At 47.2% G+C, this 16,491-nt stretch overlaps 1 protein-coding gene across 1 annotated transcript; it reads right to left on the minus strand.

Moving 5' to 3' along the window:
- Positions 1-4,655: 4,655 nt before the first annotated feature.
- On the minus strand, positions 4,656-14,335 carry LOC109463507 (polycystic kidney disease protein 1-like 2). The gene is made up of 18 exons (XM_019760340.1): positions 14,238-14,335; positions 13,606-13,835; positions 12,938-13,077; positions 12,334-12,446; positions 11,783-12,013; positions 11,384-11,551; positions 10,785-10,945; positions 9,769-9,967; positions 9,416-9,529; positions 8,679-8,777; positions 8,181-8,381; positions 7,168-7,386; positions 6,866-7,040; positions 6,155-6,781; positions 5,868-6,008; positions 5,547-5,627; positions 4,879-5,171; positions 4,656-4,836 (listed from the first exon to the last, which is right to left on the minus strand). Exons 2-18 carry the CDS (start codon positions 13,788-13,790, stop codon positions 4,732-4,734), a joined length of 3,252 nt encoding a protein of 1,083 aa, XP_019615899.1. The 5' UTR covers positions 13,791-13,835; positions 14,238-14,335; the 3' UTR covers positions 4,656-4,731.
- Between the last annotated feature and the right edge of the window lie 2,156 nt (positions 14,336-16,491).

The raw sequence follows: 16,491 nt of genomic DNA on the forward strand, positions 1-16,491 counted from the left end.
TTGCCTCGAGGCTCCGAGCTGCGAACAGCAGTCAGACATTGGTCTCCAAAGTCGGTCTGGTGTTCGCTGTGTCTCTTCTATCCTCTACCTGTCTCCTGTCCTCCTCTGTCTGCTGTCTATTGTGTCTCGTCTATCCTCTACCTATCTCCTGTCCTCTGTCTGCTGTCTATTGTGTCTCTTCTATCCCCTACCTGTCTCCTGTACTCTGTCTGCTGTTTATTGTGTCTCTTCTATCCCCTACCTGTCTCCTGTCCTCCTCTGTCTGTTGTCTATTGTGTCTCTTCTATCCCCTACCTGTCTCCTTTCCTCCTCTGTTGTCTATTGTGTCTCTTCTATCCCCTACCTGTCTCCTGTACTCTGTCTGCTGTTTATTGTGTCTCTTCTATCCCCTACCTGTCTCCTGTTCTCCTCTGTCTATTGTGTCTCTTCTATCCCCTACCTGTCTCCTGTCCTCCTCTGTCTGCTGTCTATTGTGTCTCTTCTATCCCCTACCTGTCTCCTATCCTCCTCTGTCTGTTGTCTATTGTGTCTCTTCTATCCCCTACCTGTCTCCTTTCCTCCTCTGTTGTCTATTGTGTCTCTTCTATCCCCTACCTGTCTCCTGTCCTCCTCTGCTGTTTATTGTGTCTCTTGTATCCTCTACCTGTCTCCTGTCCTCCTCTGTCTGCCGTCTATTGTGTCTCTTCTATCCCCTACCTGTCTCCTGTCCTCCTCTGTCTGTTGTCTATTGTGTCTCTTCTATCCCCTACCTGTCTCCTTTCCTCCTCTGTCTGCTGTCTATTGTGTCTCTTCTATCCCCTACCTGTCTCCTGTCCTCCTCTGTCTGCTGTCTATTGTGTCTCTTCTATCCTCTACCTGTCTCCTGTCCTCTGTCTATTGTGTCTCTTCTATCCCCTACCTGTCTCCTGTCCTCCTCTGTCTGCTGTCTATTGTGTCTCTTCTATCCCCTACCTGTCTCCTGTCCTCTGTCTATTGTGTCTCTTCTATCCTCTACCTGTCCTCCTGTCCTCTGTCTGCTGTCTATTGTGTCTCTTCTATCCTCTACCTGTCTCCTGTCCTCTGTCTGTTGTTTATTGTGTCTCTTCTATCCTCCATCCTTTATTGTCCACTTTTATGTCTCCTATCCTCTATTTTATCCTCACTGTCCCTTTTCTTTCCTTATCGCTTCGTTTTTGTGTTCGGTGTTGTTTGTTGTCGGGGCCTTAAGGCAACCCGGGAATGGGGGGGGGGTCGGGGGAGCTTCGGCTGACAGACCTGGGACCAGGCGGGCCCTCGGGAGGACTAGTTACAGACGAGGGTACAGAGAACCGAGGGTACGGAGGACTGAGGGTACGAAAGACCTCTGTGCCGTCATCTTAGGTGACCTAAAGGCACCTGATATAATGGCAAACATTGTAACCTTTTAGGTTAGAGATAGATTTTTCCCCATATTTTTCAATTTCTGTAGGATTATGTCCAACATTAAAGTATGGCGTTTATAGGTAGATAAAGCTATTCAAATATAACTAGAAATGTTTAAATTGTTAACAGATAGATCAATTTCTTCAAATTTCGCTGTTTTCCCCTTTTTTCAATTTCTATAGGATTCATACTAGGTAGATAAAGATATTCAAATATAACGAAATGTTTTTAATAGTTAACATAAGAAAACAAAAATGCCGCCCTCACATCAGGTGGAGTTTTCTCCGCTGTCTGCTTGTAGCTCGGCCATTTTTCCTGACTGGGGAGACGGAAGACTGAAGGGGTCTGGTTTCCGCCGGGTTTGCTTCAGTTTTTACCAACATTTTTTGAAACTTAAAAGAACATTAAAGAATAAACGCATTTTTGTATTCTTGTTTCAGCCTGCAACTTTGCTTCATATACTGATATAATTCGATAATAATACTGATGATAATGTTATATACTCTATTATACAAGTTAGATGCCGATATAGTTTTCTAGTATTGTTACCGAGGGACAACCTCCCATATCTCAATACTCTGTGTGCACTTTGTGGAACACTACATGTAGGACTGTACGGGCTTTTTCAGTTTTGAATATCCAATTGTACAAACTGTAAATTTTTCAAATACTGTAAATATAATATCAACAACCTGTAAGTGTTATATTTCAGTAGTCTATATAAGAACATTGTAAAACGCTACATGTAGTACTGTACGAGCTTTTATTGTTTTGGATATGCAATTCTACATATACTGTAAATGTAATACCATATTCACATATTTTCTGTACATGTACTTAATATATTCCGACTACTCCTTTGTGCAGTTGGCAATGTTGGGTTGTCAAACTTGTGGGTGCAGTTTTTGGTGGCACTTCTGAGTAAATAAAGACATCATATCTGGTAACCCGAGTGTGTTTTTGTTGTCTGTGTGAGTCTGATGCGTTATGTTACGTGAGTCCGTTTTTCATACATACACAACGCACGATTACAAGTAACGTTGATGTGAACAAAAACGGCCATCGCTCGTATTCCCTGGTTGGTTGGTTGGTTGGTTGGTTGGTTGGTTGGTTGGTTGGTTGGTTGGTTGGTTGGTTGGTTGGTTGGTTGATTGGTTGACATGATACTTGCTGTAGAATCTTTTCATCCGTGCTGTTTAAGCGAACGCCAGTTGCGACAGCCAAACCACATCTTTACAGGAGGTAGGAAAATAAGAAAAACTCTACATGTACTCACCCCGCCATGTTGTCAGTCGGAAATGGCGGGAACGCCTGATTTACACAACTATAGAGACTGACTGTGTTTCTACAGGTTACTGATTGTTTACGGCTGTTAGACTTGGACCGCAGTGTCACGTGGTGAACTTTGACCCGCAGAACAGCTGTTGCCGGCAGATTGCGTCATCATGATCAGGCGGGACGTTTCACGTCATGACGTCATAGATTCAACAATACAGATTTGCAGAACCGCAACCACAGTTCAATCAAAGATATTAAAAAGTAACTAAAATTTTCATGAACTAAATGAATTATTATTATTATAATAACAATCTGCAAGTGTCCTTTTGACGTCATGACGTCGTAGATTCAACAATACAGATTTCCAGGACCGCAACATACATGTAGATGTATTTAATATTTAACCCCTTCTAGAAAAGTAACGAAACAATTTTCAGTAGCCGAATGAGTTTTAGTAGTACAAACTATCAAATTCAACTGATAAAACTAACGTACATTGCGTAGTCATGACGTCATAGATTCAAGTATACAGATTTTCAAGGCTCGCAACACTACTGAAATCCAAGAGATTAAACACAACGTAGCAAAACGACATGTAGCAAAACGACATGTAGCAAAGTAATTAAATAATTTTCAAGAACAAAGAACCGCAACCCCGGTATATTTTATGACATTATACGCCTTGTAGCAAATTAACTAAACAATTTTCAGTTACCAAATGACTTTCCACAAACCATTAGTGGTCCATATTATCAGATACTAATGATAAAGCTAACGCTCACTGCGAACCTTCGACATCATGACGTCATAGATTCAACAATACATATCTTGAAGAACGCAACACCAGTGTAATGAAGTAGAGATTAAATGTCATGTAGCAAAGTAAGGAGAGTTAAAATCATCTTTATTAAGTTTTCACAAACATACAAGACGAATAGTTAAAAACACTTAGGCTAGGTCAGTCCCTTATTGTGAGTTAAGGAACTCACGGGACGCAAGGTAAATATGTGTGCGTCGGACTATCTGGACGCCGAAACTGCAGTTCAAAAAGGTCTCATCAATATAATACAAGTTAAACAATTAATATATTGCACTGATTGACTATTGCACTTCTACGTGTAGCAAGCTATTTACAGCATGAGAACAGCCCCGTAGGTTTTTCCCAACCAGCAGTATTTCTTCCACAGTAAATGACATACTAAGTACAGATTGCACATTTGCCCAGTCTGATTTTCAGGTGTCGCACTTCCCTGTCCTTGTGGTTAACAACACAGAGCGATTTCAACTTCGAGGTGTTTTCCCCACTTACCCACCCCCTACTTCCTACTTCAATCGTTACAAGAGTAGCTTCGTAGCTGCTATGACTGTAAATTTCGTTCAAAAAGTCTTCGTACTTTGCCCTTTTTCTGTCCTCTGCATCACGGGCGTTTTGTTCAAAAGGTACAGTGAGTTCTACAAGAGTCAGCTTTTGTTTGACAGGGTCCTGTACAGTAATATCCGGAATAAGTGACGTGGGTAGAATGTCCGGTGGAATGATGGTACGTGTGCCCACTTCAACTGTACCCGAGCTGAAGTCACAAATTTTCAAGAGCAAACTAACTTTACAGCCAGTCGTCTGATCTGCATCTAATATGATATGAAATCAACAATCCATGGATCAAAAAGTAAAATCAAAAGGTATTGCATGGATGTAAACCTTGCAAGTCAAAGGTGTCACTACCATTGTACAGCCGTACAAGGTATGTGCTTATTGTGTATGTACAAGAGATCTCAAACCAGCTTGATATGGGGTTCAGTACTAGTAAAGTCTAGTAAAGCTCACAATGTCCTAAATTCCAAATTACAAAGGCCAATACCAGTATTGTACAGCCGTACAATCTACGCAAGATATGTCTTATAATTAGTCCAGCCTTCTCATTAAAACTATTTTGAGAGCCATCTGCGTGAACCTGTCAAACACAAGGATCGTCTAGTATCTATTAAATGTGAACAGTACTATTGTACAGCCGTACAATGTGGGTTCATCACAAGTGTTTTTGACTCCAGTCTGATCTAGACCTGTGTCTCGGCTGTATGGGTCTGACCGAAACACTCGTTCCTCTCATCGCAGTTGCAGTAGTGCCGAGTGTTACGCGCTGGCGGCGCGGCGGCCCTGGCCTTGACCTTGGTCTCGCGAGCGGCCCTGGCCTTGACCTTGGCCTCGCGAGCGGCCTTGGCGAGCCTGTCCTTCCGCTGCCGTGCCGCCGCCACCTTGCCCCGCCCCTTCTCCCCCATCATGGCGGAGGTCGCGCTGACGAACACGCCCGCCGTGAGGCTGAGCAGCAGGTACAGGATCGTGAAGCCGGACGCGAAGAGGAACAGCGGCCCCACCAACTCGCTCGGCGTGGCGAGCACGGCATAGCTGACCTGTCCCCACGGCAGGAACGTCAGGCCGACTGTGGCGGCGGACAGGGACCGGAAGGTCTCCACGTACGGGCAGAACAGCAGGTAGCCTGGGAAAGTTAGGAGAAAAGTTTCAACTAACAACGGACCGAATGCTGGTTTGTACATGTACATGTACGTACATCAGGTACAGGTAGTAGGAATACAATGCGGACGGGAAAAAGTCTGAGGGTGACACTGTTGCATGAGGCTAAGAATAGAAAAGAGACTTGGGCGGTACAACAGAAATGTGCCGGCTGGTCATGCTTTAGTTGTTTACAACGCTTCATCGGGACAGGAAAAGCATATGAGTTTGAATTACTTTGAAACTATAGTCGTAAAGGCTGGAAACAGTCCATCAACTCACCACCGAACAACGGAAAGTTCCAAAATAACCTGCAGGATCGCAGAACTTTAGTAGTGACACGTACAGACCACCAACTCACCTGACATACTGAAGCCCAGGACGGCCAGGATAAAGATGGCCAGGCTGCCCAGCAGCTGCAGGCGGATGTTGATGAGGGTATCTAGAAAAGAGACAAATGTACGAATCAGGCACAGCAGTCCACCGATGCCCATCGACATTGCGGCCGCTAACATAATATGACGTGACTGTCAGCTCCCTATCAGTACTCACCGAGGTACGTGCGAACCCGGGCGCTCCCTATCAGTACTCACCGAGGTACGTGCGAACCCGGGCGCTGACCCTCCCCTATCAGTACTCACCGAGGTACGTGCGAACCCGGGCGCTCCCTATCAGTACTCACCGAGGTACGTGCGAACCCGGGCGCTGACCCTCAGCAGGCTGCAGAGTTGCACCAGGTTCAGCCAGATCACCAAGGCGACGGCGGCGGTGAACTGGTCACTCCAGAAGGCCACATCGGTCAGGTCCACGAAACTGCGTTGGTCTGAAGATAAAACGTCACATAATTAGCCATTTGTATAAAATATATAATTCAAAATTAACTCTTTAAACAACATTCAATCTTAATAATTGAAGCAGAATTGCAACAATTATCATGTAAGCATAGAATGTAGACGGCAAACTACGCACCCTTCTGCAGTTCTTGGCTGATGAGCGACTTCGCTTTGCCCGCGAACGCGTCCTTCGACGCCATCGCCCCGATGACGTAGAGTGACGTCGCGACCGACGCGACTTCCACGCCGGTCCAGACCTGGAGGAGGAAGGACCTTCCTTCCTGACGCGCGTTCCTCACCAGCCGGATGGTGACGTACAGGAGGCAGGCGACGAACACTGCCTTGGCCACGAAAAGGAGGGTGGGGGCCATGCCCTGCGCGGTCAGCGGGAATGTGGACACTTTGAGGGTCGCGATCGCCCCCGCTGACGGGGGGAACTCAAAAAGCACGGACACCGTGCTGAACAGGTTGGCGTTGACGTGGTACAGGGTCAGGTCCAGAACGAGAGCGGCCGTGTACTGGTCGATCCACCGGTTTGCCTTCAGGATCCTCAGCGTTTCCATCATTTCTGCTCGCGTCTCGCCGAGGCTGACGCGGTGGCCGGGTCCGCCGTACGAGCCCATCGTCCCGCGGAGAACGTGAGTGAATGTGGCGGGCGAAGACTCCGGGAAGGACGCGGCTGCCTCGCCTGCTGTCCCGCTGACGTGCGGCATCACGCACGGCTTGTTGGAGTGGAGAGCCGGCAGTGGAACGTCGCACTGGCCTGAGAAAGGAAACGATAGATTATTGCACCCATTCACTGAAAGGAAACTGTTAATTGGTTTATAGATGTATGAATTGATTTTACCTGCTTGAGCCCTGATCTGCCCGAGGCGGACCGGTCCCACGCGGTAGGCAGGCATGTCGCTGATGAACACACTGTCCCTCCAGTCCAGCGCGTCGCCGTTGTACTGCTGTGTGGGGTACAGTTGACGCGCGAAGGCACCTTCAAGCCAGGGCAGCACATCCTTCTGGGTCTTCACCTGGAACAAAAGTGATTCGTTAGTGCAAACATGAAAACAGTCTGCCTCAGAAAGTTTTCTAGGCTAAGAAGATGTAGAGTAGACCACATTAGAACCAATACGGGGAAAGAAATGCAAGCGCTCTTACCAAGTCGGAGCCGTTGGAGAACCCAGCTTTGAGCCGTTGATTGATGGCAGGAGCGGAAGGACTCCACACCTCATGGACCATCAGGACGGCAGCACTGATGATGATGATACCCAGAATGCACTGCCTGGCGTTGTTGGTGAGCTGCAGCCAGTTCTTCCTCTCGGCGCGCTGCTGCTTCAGCTGCTCTGTCTCCTGCAGCTCTGACCAGGCGGCCAGCGGCTCGGCGGGGACGGTCTCTGCAAAACAATGTGAACAAAACGTTAAAGCTATGACTATAGTCTTTATCTATTTATGCTTTTTGCGCGTGACGCCACCGTCGCCATGCTGGTTGGCTAATCCTGGAAGAGTCAGACCTGTGTCAGTGTAGGAGAGTCGCACCTTCAGCATGTAAACTGGTAAGGGCGAGACGACCTAAGAAGAATATGACCATTCAGACCCAAACACACCTATCAATAAGAGTTGGGGCACACGTCCATCTATATATATATAGTGTGTGTGTGTGTGTGTAAGAGAGCGTGCTACTAGTGAGTATAGGTACATGTTACAATGTGTAATACTTACTAGTGGGTATAGGTACATGTTACAATGTGTAATACTTACTAGTGGGTATAGGTACATGTTACAATGTGTAATATTCACTAGTGGGTATAGGTACTTGTTACAATGTGTAATACTTGCCTTCGACAGGCTGGCGTTTTCCTGCCTCAACGTCCTCGTCCTTGTCCTTGTCGTCGGTGTCGCTCTTCTTCGCGCGACAAGCACAGAGGACAGAGGTCCCGAAGGCCAAGATAACAGCCTTCAGCAAAATTGAAAACAAACAAATAAAACAAACAAACTTAATGAAACTAAGGCCATTGGCACCCTCTATGTGTAAACCAAGGTACAAGATAAGGTGTGCCTAGAGCAAACTAAAGTATATAACTGAAGTAATAATATTAAACAAAAACACAGATCTCCCTGTATTTGGTGTTTGTAATAACAAAGATAAAACAGTAGTGATTAAGCATGTTCACCTCTGCTGGTTGGACCACCACCATGGACTGTAGGAACGACAGCCCGAACGCCGTGAGCCACTGGATGGACTTGTCCCTGCCCCACTCCATGCTGTACAGCAGCAGGAAGAACCCGGAGGCCAGGGTGGTCAGGGCCAGCAGCGCCCAGCCCACGTACACGGACCAGTAGGGCAGCTGCAGGCCGGAAGACTTCGGCACGCCCTGATGTCAAACAAGACTTGATCAAGTTTATATTAATGTATATATATATATGGCCACTTCTTCAGCATGTGTCCTTTCCGACCGCCCAGTCTTGGAGAACACGAGTAAGATGGGTGTCTTGTTAAAGAAAGAATCAAGATGTGATTTACATCTCTCCCTCCTTCCATCTATATCTACCTTTCCATGTATGTAAGTATGTATGTATGTAAGTATGTATGTATGTAACTATCTATCTATCTATCTATCGCACATTTCAATAGCATTTTTGCCGATCAGACAGTGAAAGTGGGACTTCACCTTTGGGCGGCATCGGCGGAAAATCTGCACGATGATGAAGTTGATGGGGAACGTCTGGAGCGTGGTCCAGAGGCTCACCAACAGCATCTCCGCAGTCAACTGGGCCAAACAAAGAGACAAACACTGTAACCACCTACCCTATTCGGATCTTCAGGGCTCGCCATTCAGCTTCACGTAGTTGAGAAGTGGCGATATCGACTTCTAACAACATTTGAAATGTTCGTTACGTCATGCGTCCGTTGTGTTCCGACCATTAGTGTCAGACTCGAAGATTCAGTCAACCTTCGCTGTGCTTGAATCACATTGTGTTGGGTGCAAGTTTAACCCTACCATTGTGTTGGGTGCAAGTTTAACCCTACCATTGTGTTGGGTGCAAGTTTAACCATACCATTGTGTTGGGTGCAGGTTTAAGCATACCATTGTGTTGGGTGCAAGTTTAACCACACCATTGTGCTGGGTGCAAGTTTAGCCACACCATTGTGTTGGGTGCAAGTTTAACCACACCATTGTGTTGGGTGCAGGTTTAACCATACCATTGTGTTGGGTGCAGGTTTAACCATACCATTGTGTTGGGTGCAGGTTTAGCCATACCATTGTGTTGGGTGCAAGTTTAACCATACCATTGTGTTGGGTGCAAGTTTAACCATACCATTGTGTTGGGTGCAAGTTTAACCATACCATTGTGCTGGGTGCATGTTTAACCACACCATTGTGAAAGGCGCCAGATGAGCACGTACCTGGACGGATCCGATGGTGAGCACGACGCTGGATGCCCCCTGCCCGGACCCCCTGAACCACATGGCGCTGGTAATCATCTTACAGAACAGGAGGCAAACGCAGCACGACAGCCGCTACAATATGGGAAAATACAGTCATTAATTTACATGACCAGCCATTAAACATTCCAGTGTCCGCCACATTTTTGCTGTATGGGTTAGTGCACCTGCGGAGAGTTAGGATTATGGTTAGGGTTAGTCTCCACAGCACGACCACACCTGACAAATATAACACACTCACCCTCCTCAACCCTAGTAGTGTTGGGGAAAATATTTGTCAGTGGCAAAAAAAACCGGCATGACGCCGGCCCCACCTGCACGCGGGAGAAGTAGCTCTTGGGACGTGACGTCACCACGGAGAGCCAGACGTGCCCGTCCTTGAACTTCTCCCTGAGCTTGAGGCTGAAGCGCTGCCCCAGGGGCACGTCCGACTCCGCTGTGGGGGGCAGGGTCCGCTTGAGACAGCCGTCTCCGTGCTCCACCCCCAGCCAGGCGTTACACACGAACTGGGTCCTGCAGAAAACAACACAAACGGTCATGTTTTAAGTTAAAACTTTTGGTCCAACACAAAATTTCACCTAGAGCTTTCAACCAGTCACTCAGTCAGTAGACTGACCCAGTGAGGCTTGTCACAGGGCTTCTTTGAAGTGTGTGGTCAAACTTGTAATTACCAACACAGATAAACTTTCGTGATAATACAAAGGGTCTCTTAGCAGCCAAAGTGGGGCGACAATCTCCCAAATCATATGGTTATATTTTTGCGGACACGGCGTGTCGGTAGCTACTTTAAAACTTTTTCATAATAGAGGCGACAAGCATATACAATTTGTTACACGGACAAAACAGATAATACTGACACAAGACAATGCAAAATGTCTCTTGCGATGTACCTACGACGATTTTTCGGCGACGATATATCACTTTACGTCGTATGTTACAGAAGCGACAGGTTCAATACTTCATGATCACTGATGGAAAAAGGCAATGCTCTTTGTGTCTCACCAGGGATGAAGAAGTAAGTAAATAAGAAAGAAAAAGAAAAAAGGTCTCCCGTGCCCTTATGCAGAGCGTAGGGTGGTGTCCATATCCATTTCTGTAGCCCTTGAGCGACACACAGTTGTGCAGGGCACTACAGCAGGGGACTAGTCCGCTGGTAGAGCTGTGTGTTTGACCTTCCCACACTCTTTTTCATATGTGCTGAGTGCTAAGCAGAGAATGAAGTGTGTATAACCCGGCCGGGGTTTGAACTCACGACCTCCCAGTTACAATGCGAGCACTCTACCAATTGAGCTATTGCACCGGTATAGTAAGTAAGTAAATAAAGAGGTACTTTTTGTTAGTCCTTAGGTCTGTGACCTCCACCCTCTCCAGGAGCCAGGAGGCGTGGCGCCCCTCCCCCGAGTTGTCGTGCCACACCGTCAGGCTGGTCAGACCGCCCAGCTTCTGCGGGGTCGTCAGCAGGAACGTGTTCACGCCTCCCGTCTGGAAGGTCTGCAGAACGGAATGTGATGTAAGAAATATTACAAGCCATTCAAGGAAAGGCTAGGTGTAACGAGTCGTTTGGTGTATAATATAGCCAGCTGCCGCCGCACCGCGTACCTGCGAAGCTGGTCTCCAGGTGTGTTACGCCGAAGGGCGCGCGCGGTTTTACCGTGCCGGCTATACAGGTACAGGTGAAATGTCTGCAAAATGAATTTGACGTAATCAATATTACACACCATTCATTGAGTTAGGACATCAAATATAAGAAAAATAGAGTATTGGCTTTACATGCTCACATGAAATCATGTAAACCATAGCGATTCTCGGGAAAAGACTGTTGAAGCTTTCGGAAGAGAGAGACAATGCAAGAGACACAGGAAGAAAGAGAAAGAAAGGAAAGAGGGAGGCACAGAGAGCTAGAGAGAAAGATGGAGAGGTGTCACTGACCATGTCGTCCTGCTGAAACGACCTCGGGCCCGTGCTGCCCTTCTCTCCTGTCAGGACGAAGCCGACCGTGGACCGCGTCCCGGCTCCCCAGTCGTGCCCGGTGTCCACCCGCACCAGGAACCGGCTGCGGTGGCGGCGGCGGTTGCCGTGCGCGTTCCTGATACTCCACTGAGACGACAAAAAGAGACACAGATCTTAGATCTTAGAACAAGCACGATAGGACGCAAAATACTACCGTGACTCAGTTCGTGTGGCCTGTTTTGGACACATGCTGAAGATATATCAGAACACATAGCCATAGAATTTGCTATACTAGGGCCAACAATAGAATGCTACTTCTAATGATAAAATATGAACATTGGGAGAGCGAAGAATCTGTGGCCATCGCGTGAGACCCACCTTCTGCTCGTCTGCCTTGTCCTTCCTGCGAGCGGGATAGATCAGGACGAAGTACATCCCCATCACCACCACCATGGTGGTCCACACGGCGTAGTTGTTGACCAAGTCCTTGAACTTGGAGAAGACGGTCTTGAAGTTGATCCTGTTGGGTTCGGTCCCGCCGGAGGTGCCGAACCCCGTCAGGTGGTCACACAGGCAGACGGTGTGGGCCAGAGTGGAGGCGGGGCTCACCTGGAAAATAGTGTTATATAGTCGCAACGATATCTTTAGGTTACAAGGTATACCTTCAGGAGTTTCTAACCTCCTCCATGCACCCAAAACGGTGGGAAGACAAGATCGTGAAAGACACTGGTCTTCGTTTAAAGGCAGCAGAGTCTAGGGCCATGGACCGTGTAACATGGAGGAACGGACCGAAAGGAAACAAGGGACCAGATCCTGGCCTGAGTACGTAGGTAGCTGGGAAGGTAAAGTGGGTAAAATTCCAAAGTGGGTAGAATATTTACATTTCCAGGAAAGGTACACTTTCGTTTCATGTCAGTATTTTTTCTTACCCGACAGCCGTCTCTTTTCCATGAGCCCAGCTCTGCGTCTATCCCGGGGTCCCAGAACACGCAGTCCAGCCGCGTGATGTCCACCGAGTAGGGGCATCCCTCTGGTGGACAGCCTGAACAGAGAAGGAAACGGAACACAACGGGTATAGCCAGGAAAAATCCAGCAATAGTCATACATTACTTTACGTTGCGTACACTGTGATCGGAAGAATGATCAGTGTGTATCATGTTTGTATCATCCTGTAGGATTCCTAATGACCAAATCTGCACCCGGGGTGAACATATCAGTAATTGCCTCATTTCGCATTATATTGTGAGATGTAAATATTGGGTTAATTCATCAACATGCGCCGACAAAATAAGATGCACAGATGCATTCAGACCCTTGCTCGTATATTGCACAATTAGTCACAGATGTCATTTTCACAACTAGTACCGGTAACTACCCTTCTGCACTGCAACATGCACAGAATCCATGACGCCACTGTTGTGTCCCAAACCGTGCCTGTCCCAAACCGTGCCTGGGCACAGAACGGGGCACAGCATGACCGGCCAGGCACGGTTCGGGACAAGGCACGGTTTGGGACGCAAAAACGCCACGTACCGTCCACCTGCAGCCCGATGGTGTACTCCTCAGTCCCGTTGTCCCCTGCCGTGTCCGGCTGCAGTACCGTGTAGGTGACGTGGACGTCGCCGTCGGGCGGAACAGTCTTAGCGATGAAGTCATCCCAGCTGAACTCCTTCCTGTGCGTTATAAGGCATAGATCTTACATTATAAACTTATAGGCGCGGGGACGAGTATCCTGTAATATCTTATATATAAGCTGTCACTTTTGTATTAATATTCACCATAACATTATAAACTACGTAGAAAGACATGACATCATCAAAAATGTTATCCATTGTAGAGGACTTCACAGATATTGAGAGACCATTGAGTGACCCTTGGGTGACCATTGAGTGACCTTTGAGAGACCATTGAGTGACCATTGAGAGACCATTGAGTGACCCTTGGGTGACCATTGAGAGACCATTGATTGTTGCAAGTTTTGAAGGATTTCAACGGTCAGTCAGGGACATCGAACGTCTTACAATGATCTCTTAATCGTGCTTTAATCGTGCTTTAATGATCTGAATCCTTTTGAGATCTCCATCCTATAAAAATGTAGCCTGGGTGCCATCCTCCATAGTTTCCGCCGGCTCCCTAATGTCGCTGGCTACCGGTAGAAACTACGGAGGATGGCACCCAGGCTAATGGAAAAAGGATCTCACTTAAAGTCGTAGTCCGTCTGGTTGGGGAAGCCTCCCAGCTTGCCGTACACGAGGGCGGCCGGGTAGGGGGCCACCAGGCTGACCAACACGCCGTACGTCTGGTTCCTCCTGGCGCTGAAGGTCCGGAACACCATGGTGTCGTTAGGGAACGGGGAGTACTTCACCAGGCGGGGGGCGGGGAACATGTCAGGGGCGTTCTTCAACACCACAGTGATGTCCTCCGACAGGTCCTGCAGTAAAACATATGGACTACTGGTATTACCTACATCAATATTACAATATATTTTTATGCTTTTACAATATGCTTTCAGAATATTACGCTTTTACAATATATTATAATATTTTCATGAAAGTTCATCTGTGTTGTTAGTTACATGTTTAAAGTTAAAACATTTGGTCCAACACAAAACTTTATCTCACCTAGGGCTTTTGACCAGTCACTGTGGTCTTCCTCAGTAGACTTACCCTGTGAGGCTTGTCACGTGGCTTCTTTGAAGTGTGACATCAACACTGGGTCAGTCTACTGAGGAAGACCAGAATGACTGGTCGAAAGATCTAGGTGAGAGAACTTTTTGTGTTAGACCAAAGGTTTTTACTTTAAACTTGTTTCAATCATGTTAAAAGAACGGCACCTTGACTTTGAGGGTTCCTCTCCCGGCTTGCTTCAGCTCGATGTCCACGACCGACGACTTGATGTCCTTTGCGGACTCATCCCACACATACGGGTTCCGGTCATATCCAACCACCTGGGACAAAACAACGGGTTAGTCAGGATTTCCCGGATTCTATTCATGGTGTGTCAGAGTCGCTTTTGTAAGCCGTCTTTAGGAAACAAACAGAACTACACCAGATGAGCATTCATATCCCTCCACTTTAAAAACATTACTTGCAAATATGAACATCTTATGGTAAAGGATATACAGTACTCAATGCAAGAATAATAGTTTAACCATTAACACACTAACGTATGCCAACACATGCTCCTATAAAGACACCTTTTAGTAATTGTAATTGTAGCAGTTACACACAAAGTAACAAGCATCTGCATTTACAGTGAGCACATCTTTTCAAAACATGTGAAAACTATATCTAAACTATTCATTCCGCAGTTCAAAGTACTTTCCTTCATGGCTGCATCTTCAGCAACCCCTCCTCCGGCCAGGGCGCGCGGACCCGGCAACGTCACTCCTCCCGCATGCGCAGAGACAGCTGCCCCTCCCAGCCTTCCTCCTGAAGTCTTCTCCAGGACCATCTGCACAGCTCTGGAGCCGAGCTCCACGCGCCCGGCGCCGCCCTTGCTGTCCAGCAGAGCGTCGGCGATGCTGTCCAGGTTCCTCTGCAATTCCTGGGTCACTTCTCGTTGCTGCGTGCAAAACACAACATGGCAAAGTTAGGACGGTAACGAATAAGTAAACAGTAAAGCAAAAACATCAGAATACTCTAAATAAGACAAGCATCAGAAAACATAGAATATTTCATGGTTGAATGAATACTCTGTGGTTACTTCATCTGTAGGAAAAAATGATCAGAATGTTCATGTCAACAATCTGGTTAAATTAAAGTAAAATTAAGATATTTGGGGAGTTGGATGTGCTCTGTCTATAATAAAGTATGTTTCCTCCAAAGAGAGAGTCTTACATATGCCCACTGCCGCTCCTGTTTCTCTCGGAGTTTCTCCTGCATCTTATGGCGGAACTCCTCCCGTTTGCGCGGGGGAAGTCTGCGCAGAGCTGCGACGTCCTCCTCGTCCTCTGAAACTGTCTCCGAACCTCCCGACGCCATCAGGGATGCCACGGTGTCCACCACGGCTGCAGGGAAACACAAACATGTCAGTGCTTGTCACTTTTTAACGTTTCAGCGTTTTATTCCTTTACTTACTTTTTTTAAATTCCAACATTTTATGACCAAACGTGGCGACGGCACACTCAAGTTAATGCCGCCACCAACACAGAGGACAAGTACAGGACAGGAGAAAACTCATTTTCACTTGAGTTAAGTGAGAAAAGTCGAGTAAAGTGCTTTTCCCAAGGGCACAAGATCGGTGGCATGTCAGGACTCAAACCCGGGACCTCTTGTTTCCGAGTCGAGTACTCTGCCGCTACGCCACACGACCCCACATAGAGTCAGGCAAGAGTGTCGAAGAAAAAGAGAGTCGGGGATACCTGCAGCGGTGGGAGCGAGTTCCTCCATACTTGCCCCTCCAAGTGCACCTCGCTTGATGGAGTCTGCCATGGCTCCCACCACGTAACTTCCCTCAGCCTGTTCAACAAGGACAATACATATGGTTAATGGGATGTAAGTAATGACAGTACAGGTGTGGCTATTTCTTCATGTGAGAAGTGGAGTAGTCTTCTGGAGAAAAGCACCAAATCTGTAGAGATGGCGGGAAAGAGTCCAAAACTAGCTGATGATGATGGCATCTGCAAAGTGTTGCAAATTATATTAACCTTGTTGATCTTTTCATCGAAGCCCAGCAGCCAATCTGACTTAACGAAAGTTATTGTCTACCGGATGAACCGGAAGAATAAGGTAATTTCTACTAGATGAACCGTAAGAATAAGGTAAGTTCTACCGGATGAACCGGAAGAATAAGGTAATTTCTACCGGATGAACCGGAAGAAGAAGGATGGCACTGATGACATCATCCTTACCTGCGCATCTAACGGCAGTGTCCCGCACAGTGCGATGACGTCACTGGTTACCATCGCCATTGTCTCTGTGGAGTCTTCAGCTGAAGATGCGCGGGACAGTCTAGCGAGCGCTGCCATGGCGTCCGTGCAGGTTGTCGAGTCGACCTGAACGAACGAAAAGTACCCGAGACGTTTCAGAGTGTTTAAGCGACCTTGTAGACGACAAGAGAACATTGCGCATTGGCGGATCCATTGC

This window comes from Branchiostoma belcheri, unplaced genomic scaffold (genome assembly GCF_001625305.1).
Source record: "Branchiostoma belcheri isolate BF01 breed outbred unplaced genomic scaffold, Haploidv18h27 scaffold127, whole genome shotgun sequence".
NCBI lineage: Eukaryota > Metazoa > Chordata > Leptocardii > Amphioxiformes > Branchiostomatidae > Branchiostoma > Branchiostoma belcheri.